The sequence below is a fragment of the Ceratotherium simum genome, chromosome 22, assembly GCF_057802395.1.
Source record: "Ceratotherium simum simum isolate JZ-2026a chromosome 22, ASM5780239v1, whole genome shotgun sequence".
NCBI classification, from domain to species: Eukaryota; Metazoa; Chordata; class Mammalia; order Perissodactyla; family Rhinocerotidae; genus Ceratotherium; species Ceratotherium simum.
In genome coordinates this window covers 40,099,123-40,119,300 of record NC_141921.1, presented here as the reverse complement: position 1 = coordinate 40,119,300, position 20,178 = coordinate 40,099,123, and the positions used below count along the sequence as shown (strand labels likewise).

At 46.7% G+C, this 20,178-nt stretch overlaps 1 protein-coding gene across 1 annotated transcript in view; it reads left to right on the top strand.

Annotated features, from left to right (window-relative positions):
• Window positions 1-3,038: 3,038 nt before the first annotated feature.
• KAZN (kazrin, periplakin interacting protein) overlaps window positions 3,039-20,178 on the top strand; it is a 451,377-nt gene continuing 434,237 nt past the window's right edge. Inside the window, exon 1 of the mRNA XM_087446771.1 lies at window positions 3,039-3,470. Coding sequence (XP_087302897.1) covers window positions 3,245-3,470 — 226 coding nt within the window. The 5' untranslated portion in view covers window positions 3,039-3,244. The remainder of the gene's footprint in view (window positions 3,471-20,178) is intronic.

Below are 20,178 nucleotides of genomic sequence, written 5' to 3'. Positions count from 1 at the left end.
AAAAATCTCAAAAAATAAAATTCTTTAAAATCCTAGAGGCAACCCAGGAGTTTCTAAAGTGAGTGTCTTGAAATCTCAATGGCTGTACCACAACTGGGGAAGAGGAGGAGAGAGATGAGAAGGGACCCAAGGAATGGGTGTTTGTTTTCTTTCCTCCTTGTTAGATTTTTTGTTTTGTTTTGACTTGATTTTGGGATTCTGGTGTGTGGGAATAATCTCACTGAAGAGGGAAATGAGTAACACTTGGTCAGTTTGTTTACTGTACAAACACGCTCACACACATTCATTTGCAGGGTGCTTACTATAGGTTAGGTGGCAAGGATGCAAAGATGAACAACACACAAAAGCTGACCACCCTCCTCCTCCCACGCAGAAGCTCTCGGTGAAGTGGGAGAGACACATGTAAACGGATGAATTACTGTGCCTTCTGATGGGTGCCGTAACGGAGGTGAGCACACGCACGTGCGCATGCGCAGACACACACACGCACGCACGCACGCACGCACACACACACACACGCGCACACACACAGCTCTCCAAATAGAGCTACTCTTAATTGTCTTCTCAGAAGGTTTGTTCCCAGGACACCCCTTCTCCCCCTTTTTTCGGTATTTGCATATATGCTGACTTTTTTTCTTGAGGTCAAATTTACATAACATAAAATTAACCACTTTAAAGTGAATAATTTGATGGCATTTCGTACATTCACAATGTTGTGCAACCACCACCTTTATCTAGTTCCAAAACATTTCAAAATAAAATCAAAATAAACCCAGTACCCATTAGCAGTTACTCCCCATTCTCCCCTCCCCCCAGCCCCTGGCAAACATGAACATGCTTTCTGTCTCTATGGATTTACCTATTCTGGATATATCATATAAATGGAATCATACAATATGCGACCTTCTGTGTCTGGTTCCTTTCACTTAGCGTAATGTTTTCCAGGTTTAGCCACATTTTAGCATGTATCTGTACTCCATTCCTTTTCATGGCTGAATAATATTCCATTGTATGGATATACCACAATTTGTTTATCCATTCATCAGTTGGACATTTGGGTTGTTTCCACCTTCTGGCTATTGTGAATAGTGCTTCTGTGAACGTTCGTGTACACTTTTTGTTTGGATATCTGTTTTCAACTATTTGGGCTATAGACCTAAGAGTGGAATTGCCGGGTCATATGGTAATTCTGTGTTTAACTGTTTGAGGAAGCACTCAACTGTGTTCCATAGTGGCTGAACCATGACATCCCGCTTTTGAAGACCCACAAAGTTCTGTAGTTTTGACGCTCCTCCATAACTCAGCAGAAGGACTTCCAAGAGCTGAATTCCGATTCACAAATACAACAAGCAGTCTGAGTGCCTTGGTTGCTCGGTGGGTCAGAACTTGTGCTAATGAGACTAAGGTCAGGGGTTCAGTCCCCAGCTGTCCAGTTGGCTGAGTAGAGTGGACAGAGTGAAAAATTATGTTTTGCTGCCACGTGTTCCACCATCTAATCCTGTCCTGCCCTCTTACAAAAGCTTGTTAGTGACCACAGAGGGATAGAGCAAGAGTGTGTTTTCATAGTTCCATGTAAAAGGAAAAAAAAGCAATCTAGCATTCAAGGCACAGCGGGACTAATTCGGAATCAGATGACAGCTTAACTCTAGTCCTGGTTTCCCGATTTCTGTGGGTCCTTTGGGTAAACTGCTTCACCCCCACCCAGAGCCTCAGTTTCCTCATCTCTCAAGTAGCAATAATAACCCTTACTCCAAAGAGATGATAATGCATCCTAGACACTTTGCACACAGTAGGATTCCAGTAAATGCTGTTGAATCTGAAGGGTGGACGACCTCAGTCTATGCCAGCACACCCCCTGTGCTTCTGCAGGAGGCTCTGAGCTGCTCTCCGAGGTTGACCGAGCTGTGATGGTGGTGCACGGTGTACGGCTGTCCTCAGGGTTACATTGGCTGTTTTAAATTGTCCTATTTGCATGGAATGAAGCTTGCTATGGTAACAAGGTCTGGTGGCTGGAATCCAGGGCCCCAGTGAAAAATGCCAAGCCCGTGCTCTGGGAGAAAGAGGAGCTAGACGGGTTTCAACTTGATGGTTACCTCAGTTCTCCTGTGAAGAGGGAGTGGGTAAACTGAGGCAGCAGGAACTCAACACGCCTACTCCCAGGAGGAGAAGAAAGGGGAAGCCCCATCTTCTGGATGGGGCTGGAAGACGCCTTCCAGTCTTCTCTCCTGGCCCCCCAATATTTAGCCCAGCTGAGAAGCTTAGGACCTGGTTAAGGCCACCCCTCCACCGCCGGTGCACACGCCCCCTCCCGGGAGGACTGGCGGTTGTGGGGAGGCCGGAGCTCGGAGCTCGGAGCTTGGGCGGCCCGGCCCACGGTGGGGAAGGACAGAGCGCTCCTTGGGGGAAAGGGGATGGGGCAGGTTGGGACGGTGGAGGTGGGGATGTGACGGTGGAGGAGATGGGGTGGGGGTGGAGAGTGAGAGGCACGCGGGGCGCCAGCCCAGCTCCCCGCTGCACATTTCGTACCCGCATTTTAAGGAAACGGCCAGCAAGAACTCCATTCCCAAGCACACGCAAGCTGCCCCCTCCCCCGGAGCTCCATCCCCGCTCCCCTCCGGGGCCCCTCTTCCGAGCACCCCTCTCCCCCAGGCACCCACCTCCTCCCCAGCTCCAGCACGCCGCGGGGCGCTAGATCGCCAGGGCGGGGGCTGCCCCACCGCTCCAGGGAGGGGACCGAGGGCCGGCCTTGGAGCAGGCGCCCCCCAGCCCCGGCCAGGAGCGCCGCCTCGACCCACTCGCGGCCGCTGCCCGCCGCCCCCGCCCCCCGGGGGGCGTGTCCCCGAAGTGGGGGGCGCGGGAGGCCGAGGGTGCGCCCCCGCCCCCGGCCCAGGCCCCCTCCCGAGCGCGCGGCGAATGGTAGGCTCCATTGAAAGAGTGCCGGGCGGCGCGCGGTGTCCTCCGAGCCGCTCTCGGCGCCGGGGTCTCGGCGATCGCTGCTCCTCCTCCTCCTCCTTTTTCTCCTCCTCCTCCCCGCGCCGCCTCGCAACCGCCGCGGCTCCGGCTGGAGGCGCCGCTGTCATTCCTGCGCCGGAGGAGCCGGCGCTGCCGGTGCCTGGGGGTCGGGGCGCGGGGGAGCCGGGCCGCGGGGACCCAACAGGTAGAGCCGGGGGGGCCCGGCCGCGCGCCCCCCGCGCATCATGCAGCTCTTTGTCACCTCTCTCGCCCCCAGGCCAAAATCCTGAGCATGATGGAAGACAATAAGCAGCTCGCGCTCCGCATCGATGGGGCGGTCCAGTCGGCCAGCCAGGAGGTGACCAACCTGCGAGCCGAGCTCACGGCCACCAACCGGAGACTGGCGGAACTGAGCGGCGGCGGCCCCGGCCCGGGCCCGGGCGCGGCGGCCAGCGCCTCGGCGGCGGCGGCGGACTCGGCGGCCGCGAGCATGGAGAACCACCAGCACGGCGCGCAAGGTAGGGATCGCCCGCGCCCGGGGCGGGGGAGAGGCGGGCGAGCGGCACCGGCCTGGAGGCGGCCGGGCACTCGGTGCTCCCCAGGCCCGGGGCGAACTCGCCGTGCGTTGTGGCGTGTAACCCTTTCCGCCCGGCGGCGGCCACCGCTGCTCGCCTGTCGGGAGTTGCAGGCTGCTGTCATTAACGCAAACCCGGGCGCAGTGTGCACGGGTTCACACGGTCACACCGGCCCCGGCCAGCGTGAGCGAGGCGCAGCCGGCGGGTCCCTTCCGGCGGCAGAAAGTGCCCTTTAGATGGCACACAGCCTGCAGCTCCGCGGGCAAACTTTTCACGCCCGGGCCTTTGCCCCCACCCCCCCCGCGGGGGCGAATGCCACAGCTCCCCCCAGTTCCGGAGGCTCCTTCCTTTGGAATGACTCTTTCTCCCGAGAGCGAATCCAGGCTCTGCTGCCGTGTTTGGGGTAGAGGACTGGACTGGTTCGCACTTTTCTCCACGGGTGCCAAATCCCTTGTCTCGGTTGTATCTGGACTTTATTTTCTCCCCATTTGAGATCGCACAGGCAGTGGAACACACTGATGCAACAGTAGATGCTCTGCTCAGCAGGGAGTTAAGATTGCCAGCGAATATAAACACCGAGAGCACTTTCCAGGGAGAAATCTTAGACCTCAAAGGCTGAGTGATGGGCTCCTGGCGAAACGAAGGTGTAGATGGTGGGTTGCAGGGAGCTGCTGCTGGAAGGGGCTCTTTGCAGTTTCAAGGACGAGGGAAAGAAAGACAGCTGGTCTGTGTTGACATTGACAGTGATGAAGCTCTGAATCCCCCTGCAAGGGTTAAAGGTGGAGGAAGCATCCAGAAAATGCACTGTTTGTTTTCTGTGAATTGAAAACTAAAAGGGTAGGCTGGCTTTTCAGGATTTTTTTTCTTTCTTGCTTTCTTTTTTTGCCTAATTGCCCTTTAAGAAACGGTGTCACTGGTTATTAATATCATTTGAATTGTCAAGTAAACTGCTGAAATCCAGAACACAACAGAAAAAAAAATACCCGGTCCAGGAGGGCCACTTGTATAAATATGTCACTTGATGAAGTATGGGGTACCAATGGCTCAGTGGCGCAAAAGGATTTTCTGGTTTTGTTGTTATTTCAAGAGCTTCTCCTAAGTGTTGAGAGAGTCTGTTTTCTTATTAATGCCCTCTCTCCGTCAGTTTTTGTTTCCTCCTTACTTTCCTGGGGAAGGTGTGCTTTTTTTGGGTGCTAGATGTTAAGCCTGAACATTAGCAGTTTTATGTTGAATTCCAAGTCAGATCTTAACTTGGTACTTCAGGAGTCCGTCAAAAGTCTTAGGCATTGGGGCAGTAATTTGGTACCAAAGTAGCCATGACGTAATGGTGGGAAGGTGTTGTGAACCTGGTGTTTGCTGCACACTTTTCAAGGTGGGTATCTGGTTATTCTGTCAATTATCCCTTGCTATGTCGTTGTGTTGTGGAAGATGTTCTCCGCTGGTACCTGAGCCAAAAGGGAATGCTTTACTTTTTATAGGCAGGGATGCTTCCAACATTAAGAAATAGCTAAGAACTGGCATGTTGCTAAGAATCAAAAGCCATGGTTAAAGGGGACCGAACAATGCTGGTTTATTTCCCACCGTCTGCCCCTTTCCTCAGCCAAGGAAAAGTTAAGTGGCTTTTATCTGAGTCCTGGGTCTAGTTGCAGGCTGAGCATGCTAAGAAGGTCAGTCCAGCAAGGATCTACACATTCAACTTGGAAATTGAGATGCTTAGCTGATGGTTAAATTGTTGTAATGGAGCCACAGGGGGCTCTTTCCTTTTTCTTTTTTCCTACAAAAATGCACAAGGCTGTGGAAAAGAAAGTGGCTTTTGGATCTCTTGATATCCTTGAAAACACACAAACCCAGCAGTCCCTCGTGCTCTCAGGAGCATGCCTGCCCATGTCAGTGGCTGGCTGTGGGTGGTTGGATGAAGGATGTTCTTGAATTTTCCTCTGTGTACCCCTGGTATTTTTCAAAACCTTTACTTGGGGGCATTTAGTGATTTTATAATCAGAAAATAAAATGTTAAAGGTTTTCACTCAACTTAATTGTTGGCCACGTATCCTTCTAAATTGATATGAGTTTAAACTGATGTGATGGTTGAAAAGAAAACAGCCCCCCATATAACTCCAGTGGGGCATCATTTACTATATTATCTATAGCGACAGTATTTCAATCCAGTACTTTTTACATTATTTGGCTTCTGTGAGTTTTTGGGGTTTTGTTTTTACTTTGTGTTGTTTTTCTTATGACCTGTGGCAGCATTCTGCTAGAGCAAAAACCCTGTGCAGAGGTGGTCTGGTAGCTTCTTCTGCTAGTGCTTTTGTGTTCCTAAAGGAAAGTGTTGGGTTCTCTCAAGTTAATTTTAACGTCTGGTTGAATGGTTTCCTCATGCTTCTTCATAATATACCTCCAGGAAGGCTCACAGAACCTCAGCTCCAGGCTTTTCCTGACTGTTCTTCCAAATTAGTCTTCTGTTTTCATTTTGTCTGTGTTGGTGCGATTCGATGGGCCCAAACTCTATGAGCATTTAGTGCTATTGAGTTATCACTTTTCAAATCAAGGTTTCAAATGAAATGAGTATCTTTCAAAATGCAACTGTATAAGTCATCTTTTAACTAGAGGGCATTATGCACATATCAAATGCATGCTAATGCGCTTTTAATAATATTAGCACAAATGCTTAGGGGAATAGTCACCTTTTGCTCTCCCTACCAAGAAACTGTTAGATTCATTTTCAAATTTTTTTGTTTAAAAAAGTTTTTTTTTAATGAATTCATCAAGCTCATCAATCCACCATTGGATGTTTTGTTCCAGTGGTGATATCTGACCGCAGGTAAGTTGATGAAGAAAACTTAGGTTTTTCTAGAAGTTTAATGCAGTGTGTCAGTTACACAAACTATTAACTTGGTTGGTACCCTCTGTGAGCTGGCATGGTTGCTATGTAACAGAGTCTAGAAAGTGAACTGCTGAAAATCTGGGCTTTCGACCCTTTGCAGGATCTTCTTGTGGCATCTGTGTTGAGAGAACACTTGGCAGCCGGCCCATCTTCTCTCTCCCTGCTTCAAGTGAGTTGGATAATCCCTAATGACGATGCTGGCAAACAGTGCAGAGGGCATCCGTGCAGGGTGGCACATTTCACAGCTCCGGAGCTGCCTCTGGGGTCGGTGCGGTCAAAATTGCCTCTGACAGGTGGACAGAAGGAGGCTTGGAAAGAACAGAGCCAGGCATTTGTTCCAATTCATCTTGGTGGTGGTAGCCAGAGAACGGATTTGTTTAAAGTAACATTTCTAAGCTGTTTTCCTCAGCGTAACATCTCTGCGAAATGTGTTTAAAATGCTTGCTGTTCTATGAGGGGAAAATATAGCAGTTTGTTTCTCTGAAAATGTTTTATCTGATGAATGACTAATATTAGATTCAATTGGTTGCTTTGCTATGCAGAGAATAAGACAATTAAGCTCCATTGTACCCAATTCGAATAGGTGTTAACTATATGTAACATAAAATACTTATGCTCAGTCGGATGTATACCTATTGCCATTAGTTTGTGGGTTTTTGGGGTTTTTTAAAGGAAATCACTGTATTTATATGCCTATGCAAATGGAAGTGCAAATAGCGTCTTTCTTTGGTGTTGAGGACTTACTGCCTACTGCATTTGTTAGGATGGGGATGGGGAAAAGGGTCATTTTCCTTTGTAAGTTTCCGTGCATAGGTGCAAGTTTAATTTTTTCTTCTCAGATGTTAAAATAGGCTGTTACTTCAGGTCTGACTGCTCTTATCTAGCATTGCTACAACACTGGAAACTCTTTGGTGAAGTATAAATTACCTTTGGACTGAATTGACTGTGTGAGTAGTCTGCGGAGATGCTAGACACTGTTACTTTGCAAAATAAGTTCTGTCTTTTGGCATCCTCTTCCCCATTCATTCTGCCTCTGCTCTCGTCTTCCCAAGTAGACTTTTATCTTTTTTGAGAAAGAGAATTTTCACATAGCAGAGAGGATGGAAGAAAATGTGGCGACATCTCTGGGGCCTTCTGTTAGCTTGCCCCTAAGTTACAGAGCTCATCAAGTCTCATAGGTCTCGGTTTTCCAGCCATATCAATGGGCTGAAAGAGACATGTGTATCTTTTCCTAATCTAGTGGGCTGTCATGAGATGGGGTTACCAAGTTCTTCCTGAAAATCATCACGCATGGTCACAAAGAGATTACTTACAGATCAGTACAGTGTGGTTGAAATTAGTTATTGATTGGCTATTATTTACTGTCTTTCCATTGTCTTTGGAAAATGCCTTTGGAGGATCCCTTAAGTCAAGTTTCTGGTTCTGGTTAATTTCATGCTTCCAACATTTCATGATTTACTGAGGTTTTTCATGACTTCTTTGATATTAACCAGAAGTCTAAGCCCATCTGATTTTTATAATGAGAGCCTGCACATATCCTCCCAGGGTAAGTAAGGCAAGACATCTTCTCCGCATTCCTTTACCCCTGTACTCCCAAAGACTGCTGCCCCCTTTCAGGAATCCTGTAGGTTATAATTTGTGACTTCTTGGCTGCCAGGGAGCTTGCGGCAGATGGGCTTGGCAGGTGGGGAGAGCTTGTTGGAATGCCGCCTGCTCACGGTGCAAGTCATATGGGGCCCAGAAGGTCAGGCTTGGGGTCTTGGCCGTATTCATTGCATATTTTATTTATATTTATTCCTGAGTTATATTGCTAAGGAAAGTGAAATCAACGTGAATTCCTCAGTTCTTTTCAGACCTCTTCCAGGATTGGTTTGTGTGAGCGTTAGTGCCTGGCTTCTTACCCGCTGCCATCCCTCAGGCAAGAACGGAACTCATTCTGCCCGCTGAGGCCAGGGAATGGATTTTTAAGTGATCTTGTAAATGAAAATTAGTCCGTACTGTTTGGGCTGGATATTAGGGCGAGTAACACATGGGATGACAAGGGGTGCCACCAACAGCAGCCATTGCAATATCTTAGTCATCTGAAAGGCAGGCAAAGCGGGTTCAGGAAGAATCATTTAGGAAAAGCCAACAAAGTGACCTGAAGCCAAGAGAGTGACCATCCATTGTGGCAGATTGTACCTGATGGTTCAGAGGAGGTAAGAGTCCCGCTGGCCCACCTTCAATGTTACCGTCTTCGGTGTCCCCTGCCAGGCCCATCTCGATTGTGAAGAAGCTGGAGATAGACCAGAGAAAGTAACTTCTTCTTTCTCCCCATGTGGTTGGATGAGACCAGAACATTCTTTCTCGTTTGATGCAACCTCATATGTAAGCAATGGAGTCCAGGTTGTGCTCTGTGAGCATTCCTGCCTCCCCCTTGGAATCGTGAGCTGCTGGAAGGATGAAAGAAGCTGAACCTAGTTTTAATGAGTTTGGCAAGAACAACTGTTTGAGCAGGTGGCTTCTGTGTGGCGGGAAATCATCGGTTCTAAATTTGTTTTGGTGTCTTTGTTGCCTTGGCCTTGCCGAACCTTTGGGTCAGACTTCTGCAAAGCTCCTGTCCCCTTCACCCTCTGATGAATTGAGACCCTAGGGTGATAGTTCAGATGGAGCTTGTAATAGGCAGTTCTGCAAGCAAAGAGCCCCCCAGGCCTCTAGGCTCCCCTTCTTCCATGTGCAGTTGGGCTGGGAAGATGGAGAGAAGTGGGAGAATGAGACCGTGCCCAGCTCCCATCCCCTCGTCCTCTCCCACCAGAGCAAGGGCTGCAGTGCCTCTGTGGGGATGTAAAGGCCTTCCGTTCTCAATATTTTCTCAGCTCTGCAGACTGTTTGAAGTAATGTGAATCATTACATTAAGAGCAAAGTGCCCTCCAAGGAAGGTGGGTCCAGAGCTAATATTTTATACTTATCTTTGTCACTTGATTATAGTCCTCCGAGCTCACCTCTTGGGTACGTCATAAGACACTAGATGTTCTGGAACCTTCCTGACGCCATGTAGTTTTCTTCTTCTTGGTGACGGTGAAGAGTTCAATGTAGGACCAAATGAGAACTAGTTTCAGTGCTCTTGCCAAACTTTTCAATAAATAATAATAAGAAGAACTTACAGCATAGCAAGTATTGTCACGAGAGCTTGATATGCGTAACTGAACCCTGAGCCCAATGAGGTGGCAACTCTCAGGCCCATTTTTCAAAAGAGGAAGCTGAGACTTGGAGAGGGTAAGTCGCTTGTCTGCCACAACGTCGTGATGACTCCAGTGGTGATGGCAACCGCAAGCTTTAACATCACCTTTACTCAGATGCTGTTCTAAGTGCTTTTCTGCATTAATGCATTTGATTAATGCATTCAGTCCTCATAATGACTTATGAGGCAGATTCCATCCTTGCACCCGTTTTACATACAAGAAAACTAAGGCATAGGAATGATATGATAATTGCCAAAGGGCATACAGCCATTAAGTGACCCAGCTCTGGCTCCAGAGTCCATGCTCTTACTCATTCGACCTTGATGCCCAGGGTCACTCAGCTGGCAGTGACTGGTCCAGGTCCCACCATGCCTCTCTGCTATTTAAACCTGTGTTGTCTCCTAAGTCAGAAACATCCTTTGGTTTGTTATATTAGGAAGGTTGGGGGAGCTATAGGCTTGTCTCCATTCTTGATTAATGTTTCCCTAAAGTGATGGTAGTTTTTGGGTCTTTAGGGTGAAATCTTATGGTTGAGAGTTAGGGGAGCAGGAGTACCTCTCACTTAGGTGTGAGAGAAACTGACAAAGAGAGAACTGGATCCTGCTGGCAGGGTTAGCATCCAGGGGTCACCTGTCACCAGTGGAAAGAACCATTTTGACCCTGGGCTTGGGGCCTCCTATTTCTTGGACTTTATGTGCTTTCTCTTTCTCAGGAAGGATGATTCCAGGCAAAGGTGGAAATTTGTGGTCCTCTTATTCTCCATCCAACCCAAGTTCCTTCCCTTTCCCGGGGTTGTCTCCCTGTGGCCTCAGTCGTGTCCAGTGGCCCAAGACTCCACCCAACAAAGGACTGGTTAATTTCTTACAGATTCCCTTAAACTAGAGTTTCTCAGCCTCGGCGCTGGTGACATTTGGGGCAGGACAATTCTTTGCTGGGGGGAGGCTGTTGTGCGCATTGTAGGATGTTGAGCAGCATCCCTGCCCTCTGCCCACTAGATGCCAGTAGAACCCTCTACACCCCAGTTGCGACAACCAAAATGTCTACAGAAGTTGCCAGGTGTCCACTGGGGGCTAAAATCGTCCCCAGTTGAGAACTGCAACTCTTGCTGAGCAGTAGGGGACCTAGTTGTGAGTCCTAGAAGGACAGTCTGTGAGAGCAGAGTTTTGTCTGTTTTCTGCTCCATTCACAGCACCTAGAACAGTGCCTGGCACATAGCAAGAGCCCAGTAAATACTTACTGAGTGAATGAATGGATGAATCCACGATTAGTAAATTACAGAGTGTGCAGAATTTGGTCTACTTATCAACTTATACATGGTATCATGAAGATCACTGATTTAACGACAGATGATTTTAATTGAGTGTATACTTACCATAGGCCAACCTGTTCTAAACCCTTTGCCTGTATCACTTCAATTAATCCTTTAAACTACCTTCTGAGGTGAGTACTGTGCTGTTTTACAGCTGAGAAAATTGAGGCACAGAAAGGTTATGTGACTTGCCCAGGGTCACTGAGCTGGCACATGGCAGAGCAAGGATACAAATACAAGTAAATGTGACTTCAGAGACTGCCTGCTGTCCCAACCAGGAGGCTGTACCACTTTGCACAGTATTTTCCATTCCTGCCCAAGAAATCATTTTTGTTCTAAAGCTGACATTGTGTCAATTGTAATTAGGATTTGCATGTCAGACACTAAGTCATTCATCATAAATCCTCAGAGCTCCGCTGTGTGAAATATGCTTTGTCACTGCTGGAGGATCTGTAGCCAGGAAAGACTGGTGTCTGGCCGGAGGTATGAGGGCAGCTTCGTGGCTGAGCCTTCTTCAAATGTGGGAATCTCCCTTCTCTCTAACTCACTGCTGGGCTTCGGCTGGAGAGAGTCAGAGAGGACTTGAATGTCTTTCCTTTCTGAGAAAGGGGACGGTGGACTCTGGAGCTTCTTAGCAGGGGTTTGACTCATCCTTAGAAAAAGGGATGTTCCAAGATCGGAATGGAGGAGGTGGCGAGACTTTCGAGATTGTTCGAGAATAGAGTAATAGCAATAGCCAGCGTTTGTCAAGCCTCTTCTCGGCTTTCCCAGACACTGTGCAGTGTGCTCGCTGAACATTTCTCATCTCACTTTCATACCACAGTGAGTTAGGTAACGTTATCACCTCCATTCTACAGAGGAAAACATGGAGGCTTAAAAAGGTTAGGTTGCTTGTCTAAGCTCTGGAAAGTGGTCACCTGCAAAGAGAGGAACAGGGGATTAGAACACAAGTTCAGCTGATCCTGGAGCCTGCCCGCTTCACTGTGACAAGAACATCGAGATGTCATGGCCGGGCGGCACAAAGACAGGCCAGTATGGTGGTTTTGTCTTTTTGCTTCCACGCCCACCCTCCCCACTCTCTCTCTTCTTTTCTTCCTTCCTTCTTTCTCTCTTCCCTCCGTCTCCATCTGTCTTGAGAGACTGGGCACGTAGGTTCAGGGACCACAGGTTTCATAAGATATGGACTGAGTAATCTTGGAGCTCACAGTCTAGTAGGTGTGACTGACATGGAAACATAATTACATTTATAATAAAGGTCTAGACAGGTGTACTGGGAAGATAGACGGTGAAGTGACAAATATGGAAGCCTTCACAGATCTGCATGATAGTGGCAATAGGTAATAAAAGCATGCTGGGAAAATACATTAATTTCACTACTAAAGGTTAAAACTGTCCACGAGAAATTATTAAAAAGTACAACTTTTGGGATAAGTTGGGATTGGACACTGCAGGGAATAGTTGCTGGCTGGGACCTTCTCTCCCCAAAGAGCATTTCTTATGGAGAAGGAAGATGTGGATGATACAGGCTTTAGATCTCGACTTTTTTTTGCCCCTAAAGAGAACAAGAAAAGATCTGAATTTCAGTGTGGGCGTAGCCCTGCATCTTTTAAAATAAGCTCACTCCTTGTATTATCTTCCTGGCTAAGGCTGGGGCTTCTTGTCAGCTGCAACAAATGAATTAGTTCATTTTCCTTGATTAACTTGAACTTGTTTTAAACCATTGAACATGGTGTATTTGCTTTAATTCAGTAAGTGCAACTTGGAGCACAGTGGGATTTATGCCACCTTTTTTCTCCCCATTCTTGTCATTTGAAATTCTGTGCTCACCCTTTCTTTCTTTTTTTTTTTATTGATGTTTTAATAGTTTTTAACATTGTGAAATTTTGGGTTGTACATTTTTGTTTGTCCATCATCATATATATGACTCCCTCCACCCCTTGTGCCCACCCCCCACCCCCATTGCCCCTGGTAACCACAATACAGTTTTCTCTGTCCATGTGTTGGTTTATATTCCACATATGAGTGAGACCATACAGTGTTTGTCTTCCTCTTTCTGGCTTATTTCACTTAACATAATACCCTCCAGGCCCATCCATGTTGTTGCAAATGGAACGATTTTGTCTTTTTTTTATGGCTGAGTAGTATTCCATTGTATATATATACCACATCTTCTTGATCCAATCGTCAGTCGAGGGACACTTAGGTTGCTTCTACTTCTTGGCTATGGTGAATAATGCTGCAATGAACATAGGGGTGCATAAGCCTCTTTGGATTGTTGATTTCAGGTTCGTTGGATAGATTCCCAGTAGTGGGATGGCTGGATCATAGGGCATCTCTATTTTTAATTCTTTGAGGAATCTCCATACCGTTTTCCATAGAGGCTGCACCAGTTTGCATTCCCACCAGCTGTGTATGAGGGTTCCTGTTTCTCCAACATTTGTTGTTTTTTGTCTTGGTGATTATTGTGCTCACCCTTTCTTGATGACAACAAGGTATGAAATTTAGAAATTTGATACTGACCCTGGAGAGTGCAGTTGTGGTACCATACAGCGTGATAAATGATGGCTGGGGAGAACTGATCTGTGATTATGTGTATATTGATTATCTTAATTAAAGTGTTCATCAAGTGGATTGTTTTTCCTATTCCTACAAGGTCTACTATGTGAAGCAAGAAAAAATGGGAATATTCGACACATCTTGAATTTGGGAGTTAACAGAGAGGCAAAGCCTGGCTACCATCTTGTGGAGACTGTCAGCTGGCAGACGTGCTCTGATTGATCTGTTCGCAATTTGACGTGGTACTGGGCAGCCCTGCTGGAGCAAGGAGGCATGTTTAAGTCTTAGTGGAAGTCCTGTGGAGAAGGATCATGATTCCATGGTTGGCTATTCAACAGTCTGGGTCATTGTCCTTGGCCAATAGCATAGAACCTTGTTAAAACTCAGCTGGTCAACACATGGGTTGATTCCACCATGGGCCAACTCAAAACCCACCCTCCAATACTTTCAGTGTTATAATCTTGCCTCTAAAGCGAGAGCTTGGTCTAGCACCCTCAGCTCACACAGCCGATGCTTGCTGCCTTTTTCCAGGATTCCACTGCATTTATGCACTCTTCTTCTTTCCTTTGCACCCAGGAGGGCACTAGGGAAGCACCACAGTTCATCACTACCCAGTCTTTGTGGTATACAAAGACGTTCACAGCATTGTCTCCATGCACCCTACCAGCTGGCCCATGTGACTGAATTGAGGTAGACACAGTAATCTACTTATGAGATATGGAAACTGAGGCACAGTGATTTAAGCTGATTTGTCCAAGATTGTTGAGCTGGTCATTGAACCAAATTCTCCTCTCTTTCTCCCACTGCAAGATCAGGCTCAGTTGTGCAGTGGTGGAAGGGGGCTGCCCTGTAGCTTATGATTGGGTGAGGTCCCTCTTAGGTAAGGGCCACCCTTTCTTGTAAGGGCTGGATGGTGACACCATCACCCAAGACTGTGCTCTCATCCTCTGAGCCCCCATGTCCAATGTCTGCCCATGGTGAAGGGAGAATCTAGTTTTACAAATTTAGTCCCATTTTTTACACTAAGTTTTTTCATCATCTCAGTGGAGTTTTACAATCATTTGACTGCTCTTCCAATGACCTATCTTCTTAATGCCTCGGCTTAGAGTTTCTCCTCTTCTAACCTCCCTATCAAGTAGTTAGGGATCTGTAAACCAGGGCAGGCTTGCACCAGGGGAACTTCCTGTTGATTTCGATGAACCGGATCTGTGAATGACTGTCCTATGGAGGAGAACCTTTTGCACCTGACCCCACCATCATTTAGGATTTTTGAATATGGGAAGCACAGCTGTGTGGAGACCTACGGTCTTAGCATGTGGATGTGGCTACTCTCCAAGTTTTGGGGGTAGGATTTAGCCCTTACAATAAATCTGCCTTATTTCTCTTTTTTCCACTATCCCTTCCGGGAGACTCCATTAAACCTTTAGGATCTCTTTTATCAGGGTCTTTGGGTTAATATGCAACCAAAACATGTCAGTTTAAATTCTTCACCTAATCTGTTGGCTGCGTAGGCACATCTTCTCACTTCTGCCATGGCCGTAACTGCCCAAACAGTAGGTGGACTTCCTGCTGCTCCAGGCTGGTGCCTAGACTTTGTACTCAGGCCAAAAGTGTGGCAGAAAATTCAGGGAAGATCAGAATAGGGTCTTTTGCCGTGCATCTTAGAGGAAGGAGCGTATCGACCCGGAGGCCTCTGCAGTGCAGCAGACAACCAGCTGTGGTTAACTGACTCCTGAGCAGCTAAACCAACGGCTGGCTGATAGTCTGATCTCTGTATTAATTTCAGTGCAACTTGCATTCAGTACAACAAGGAACATTTGGGCTTCCTAAACCTCTGACAGCAAAACAGAAATAATATACATTTGAATTACTTGAAGATCTATTTATAATGGGCTCTAGAAAAGCAGGAAGTGTTTTTAAGGATCAACATGTTTTGGTGCTTTTGAGTTTTAGACTTGTATTAGTATTAAACATTTAAGACTTTCCCACTGCCAATGGATACTAGAGTTGTGTGCGTAGACGAAAACGCTTCTTGATGAAAACACTTCTTGATTCCATTTGGAGTTCACTTCAGTGCTTCCTCTTTCTGATTTGAATAATGGAGGTAGTGTAGGAGTTGGCAAACTTTTTCTGTAAAAGGTCAGATAGTAAATATTTTAGGCTGTGGGCCCAGAGTATCTGTCACAACTCCTCAACCCTGCTGATGCGAAAACAGCCATAGACAATAGGTAAATGAATAGGCGTGGTTGTGTTCCAATAAAACTTTATTTACAAAAACATGCGCCCCTTGGGCTATAGTTTGCCAACCCCTGAACTCGTGGCTCTCTTTCATTTGCCTTCTGACCCATTTACATCCAGCACGATGCTCAGCACACAGGAGGAGCTTAATAAATGGTGAATGAATGAGTAAGCTAGTGAATTAGATGTGAGCAATAAAACTGCTAGATTACAGTGTTAAAGGAGCAGAAACGAGAAAATTACTAGGGGTGTAATGGTTAACAGACAAGAGAAAGAGACATTTGTTGGCAACTCCGTGGTTTGAGGTGAAGTTGCTTGTATTTAGTCATCATCACTGGCCTGAAAAGAACTGTGAAGGGACAAAGGGTCATCAGTCACGGTGAGATACAGGCGAGACGCTTGGCATGTGAGCCTCAGTCTCCTTATATATGAAATGAGGAAGTTACTTCCATCTTTGAGATAGTAGAGCAGATATATGGATTTAAGGAAGTGAGACAGACCCTATCCAGATCCTGGCAACATGACTTAAGTGTTGTGGGACCTTACAGCTCTCAGTTTCCACATCTGTAACAAGACGCTGATAATGCCTCCATTATGGGGTGATTGGGATGATGTAATGCAGGGTTTCTCAACCTCTGTACTGTTGACATTCTCTGCCAGAAGATTCTTTGCTGTGGGGTGTTGTCCTGTACATTGTAGAATGTTTAGCAGCATCCCTGGTCTCTATCACTAAATGCTGGTAGCACCCCCATCATGTGACGACCAAGAAAGTCTTCAGACGTTGCCCAATGTTTTTCGCTGGGGGGGAAATCACTCTCTGGGTAGGAACCACTGGTTTCATGGAATAACCCATATGTGCCTGGCACAAAGCTTGGCAGACTTTGGGATTTCATAGATAGAACTCTTCATTATTAATAGCATATTGTATTATTGAACACTGAATTTTCCCACCTGTGAATGAAATTCTCTTTATTTCCCCAGCTGATTTTTGTCTCCCAGAGGCAAGATTGGATATTTTTGTTCTAGACACCAGGTTTTTCTCTTGATATTTCTGTCTTGCTTAGAGGCCTTGCTCCTGGGAGGAGCTAAACTTCCAACTATGTCCTATTGAGTATGCTTTCCAGCACTTTTAACACCATCTACCCTAGACTCGTATTTGAGGTTGTAGTCAGAATCCATAAATGGTTCATATAAGAAATCATCCAGATGTCTGCAACATGAACAGACAGGGAGGGCTAAGAACTGAAAAGCTTAACTCACAAAGGCTGGCAGGATGAGATAGTAGGCTGTACTCAGAGGAAACAGATAATGTACCCTAAACTAGCATCAACAAAATGATCACTTCCCTAGTGAGCATGCACGTGTTTCTAACATTAGCCAGGGGCCAGTTTTCAGTGGTTTAAACTTTAGCTAAGATGGGTATACCATACCATCAGTTTTTGTCTGGATTTAATGATTTTGCCATCCATATTCCTACTGGAACAGTGGTTCCCAGTTTTTACATATACTATTCGTAGTGATGGAGAGAGAGAAAAAGAGAGAGAGATTGAATGAATGAATTCTGACCCCTAATATTAGTAGTTTTTTTTTTCTATTTGAGAAAATACATAAATGCAAGAGTACAATGAATTCAGCAGCATTGTCAAATGGATGCTGCTTCTGCATCTGCATATATTTGAAAAATAATGGTATATACATGCAAGAAAAATGATTCATTCTGTCCACATGCAGCACGTTGGAGGCCTTTGGATTTTGGACTTCCTGTAAGTTGCTCTCTCTGGCCACCCAGAGTCTCTGGCCCACAGGTTGGGAACTGCTGCTATTGAATGCATCTGGACATGTGTGTTCAGCCCCGTTCAGCGTGGTCCTCAACAATGTCATGTACAGTTGGGTGCTTGATAAATGCCTTGGAAAATTATGGCTACTGCCCCGGCCTTTGAGTCTTCTGCTGATTTAAAGAGATTCTTCTGTTTCTCAAACTCAACTCTGCCTCACTGTGACACAATCCGATCAATCTATGTCTTGGGCCCTTAACTTTAAGAAAAACCCTCCTTTATTTCTGCAAAAATTTCTTCAATGACTTGCTGGCATGAATATTGGAAAGCACCAGTTATAGTCAGAATAACAGAACTGGCCCTAAACTAGATTTTGGGCAATATGATTTGCTTAGCCAACTGCCATTGCTAACTAGCGTCATCCTGCCCCATCTCCAGCTAACTCTTAAAACCCCTCAAGCATGTGATCCATCATATCATTTTCTCATTTATGCCAGCACTGGATAATGGCCTAATCTCTCCAGCAGCATTCAGATTTATTAGAGAAGATGGCATTTACAAAATCATTTCACTGTTCCACTGCAAACACCCTACATGGGTATGCAGTTTCATATTATAAACCTTCCTTTTAACAATGGTTTATTACCTGCAATTAAAATCACCTGGAAGACCCAAGTAAATGGTTTTCATTTCTTTTCTTTTGTGTTTGGTTAATATTTGGCTGGTGGGCCACCTATGTCTTAGGAGTGAACATTAGAGAGAGGCAGGTTTCTGATCACAGAAGGCCAACCTTGCCAAGGATGAGAGCTGTGCAAGGGACAGGGTCATCACCAGAGCCTGGATGACCATCTGCCAGGCACGTTGGCAAAGCAACTCCCGCACTAGGTTTGGAATTCAGGAGAAAACAATATGCAGAACACCAAGCATGAACTGGTTGAGAGGAACCTTCCCTTTATTGTTTTTTGCGTTCAGATTGGCCATGGAAGAAAATGAAAAGGTTAGCAGCCACCGAATGCCGTCATTTGGGTACAACCCAGAGAAGTGTTGAGAGCCAGTAATTATGAGGAACAGGCCTCACTGGCTTTTGCTGTAATGACTGGTTTGAATAAACTAAGATGCCGATACAGGTAGGTTCAACATTTATAGCACGGGACAGAAATCTCTGGAGTCCATTCCCGGGATGCAGATGTGGTTCTCTTAACACTTCTTAGCTGTGAGAGGTGTGCAAGCTGCCTTACAGTCTAGGCCTCAGTTTCCTCCTAGATAACACTAATCCTGACATCCCAGGGTTGTTGTGAGTTCCACAGGAGAGGGTGTGTGTGAAGGGCTAAGCACAGTGCCCGGCACTTGCTAAGTCCTCCATAATTGTTGTAGAGGTTGTAAATGGGTGCCGTAAACCTGCGCAAATGGACGGCCTCCCAGCAGGCCCCGGGGAGGGAGGCTGGGCTGGTGCTTCTGTTTATTCGTTCAATTAGCAATCATTAAGCACGTTTCCTGATTGACAGGCACGGTGATGGGCTCTAAGGTGCTGGCCTTCTGCTGGAAGCCAGAGGAGGAAAGAACAGCAGGGGGAAGGGCCCGGCATGGGACCCAAGAGGAGTGGATTCCAGCCCTGACTGTAGGACTGAGAGACCAATGGGAAACGAAAAGGGAAGTTCCAGACTCCACGGTGGCTTTGATGCCACCTGTATGACCAGAGAAATGGGTCACGTCACTCCCACCGCCACCCCCCATGACTTGTGAGAGGCGTCCTTAGAAGCTGGGATGTTGGGCCAGTCAAAATGAGCTCATTGCCTAAGACCTTGCTGAAGTCCCTCCCATTTCTGAATTTCTACAACTTGTAGCCTTTAACGATATCACCGACTCTGTCAGTTCTACCTTAGAGAATATCTTAAAGTAGACGGCTTGTTTAGTTTGGGGAATATTGTCTTTCCTGGCTTAAGGACAGAGAAGGTAAGCCTGTGACTCTGCAGTAGACATGTGTAGGAGAGGGGCTGGAAAATTGGGGTGGGGACAAGACGGCAGCACCAGAGAAAAGCACCCGTGTGGGTTATGGACTCACAGAATGTCTATACTACACTTGAAGGGAAATTGATGACCAGCTCCTCCAGCCTTCATTTTCCCATTGGAGAAACTGAGGCCAGAAAGCACAAGTGAGCTGACTGAAGCCGCATAGCACTTTGTAGCAGAGCCCAGGCCAGACTGGTGATGCTGGCCTCCTGGTCCAGTACATGTCACCCTGATCCCACGCCCACCTGTGCAATGTCCACACTGAAGCACAAAGGCACAGGTCCGTGCGGCAGATCCCAGCAGAACCCTTTATGCATCGTAAACACATCCTTTCTGTGCCCTCAGGGAACTTACCATCTGAACCAGGCAAGTGGGAAACAGAGGAGCCCTCCGGTATGGGGTTTATAGTTGGATCTCGTTTTCCAGCGAGCATAAAAGAGGATGATTTAAAAAAAAAAAAAAAAAAGCACAAGCCAGATGCCCAAATTAAAACACTAAATTTTCCTGGAGTTTATGTGCTCTGAGCAATGTAAATATAGGTGAGGGCTGGGCCCCTCTGCCCATAAATCAGGCTTAGCCAAAGGCTCACTCCCCTGGTTTGTTTAGGTATTTCAGCCCATCACCCACACCTCTTGGCATTTCTGAGATACGAGGGGCA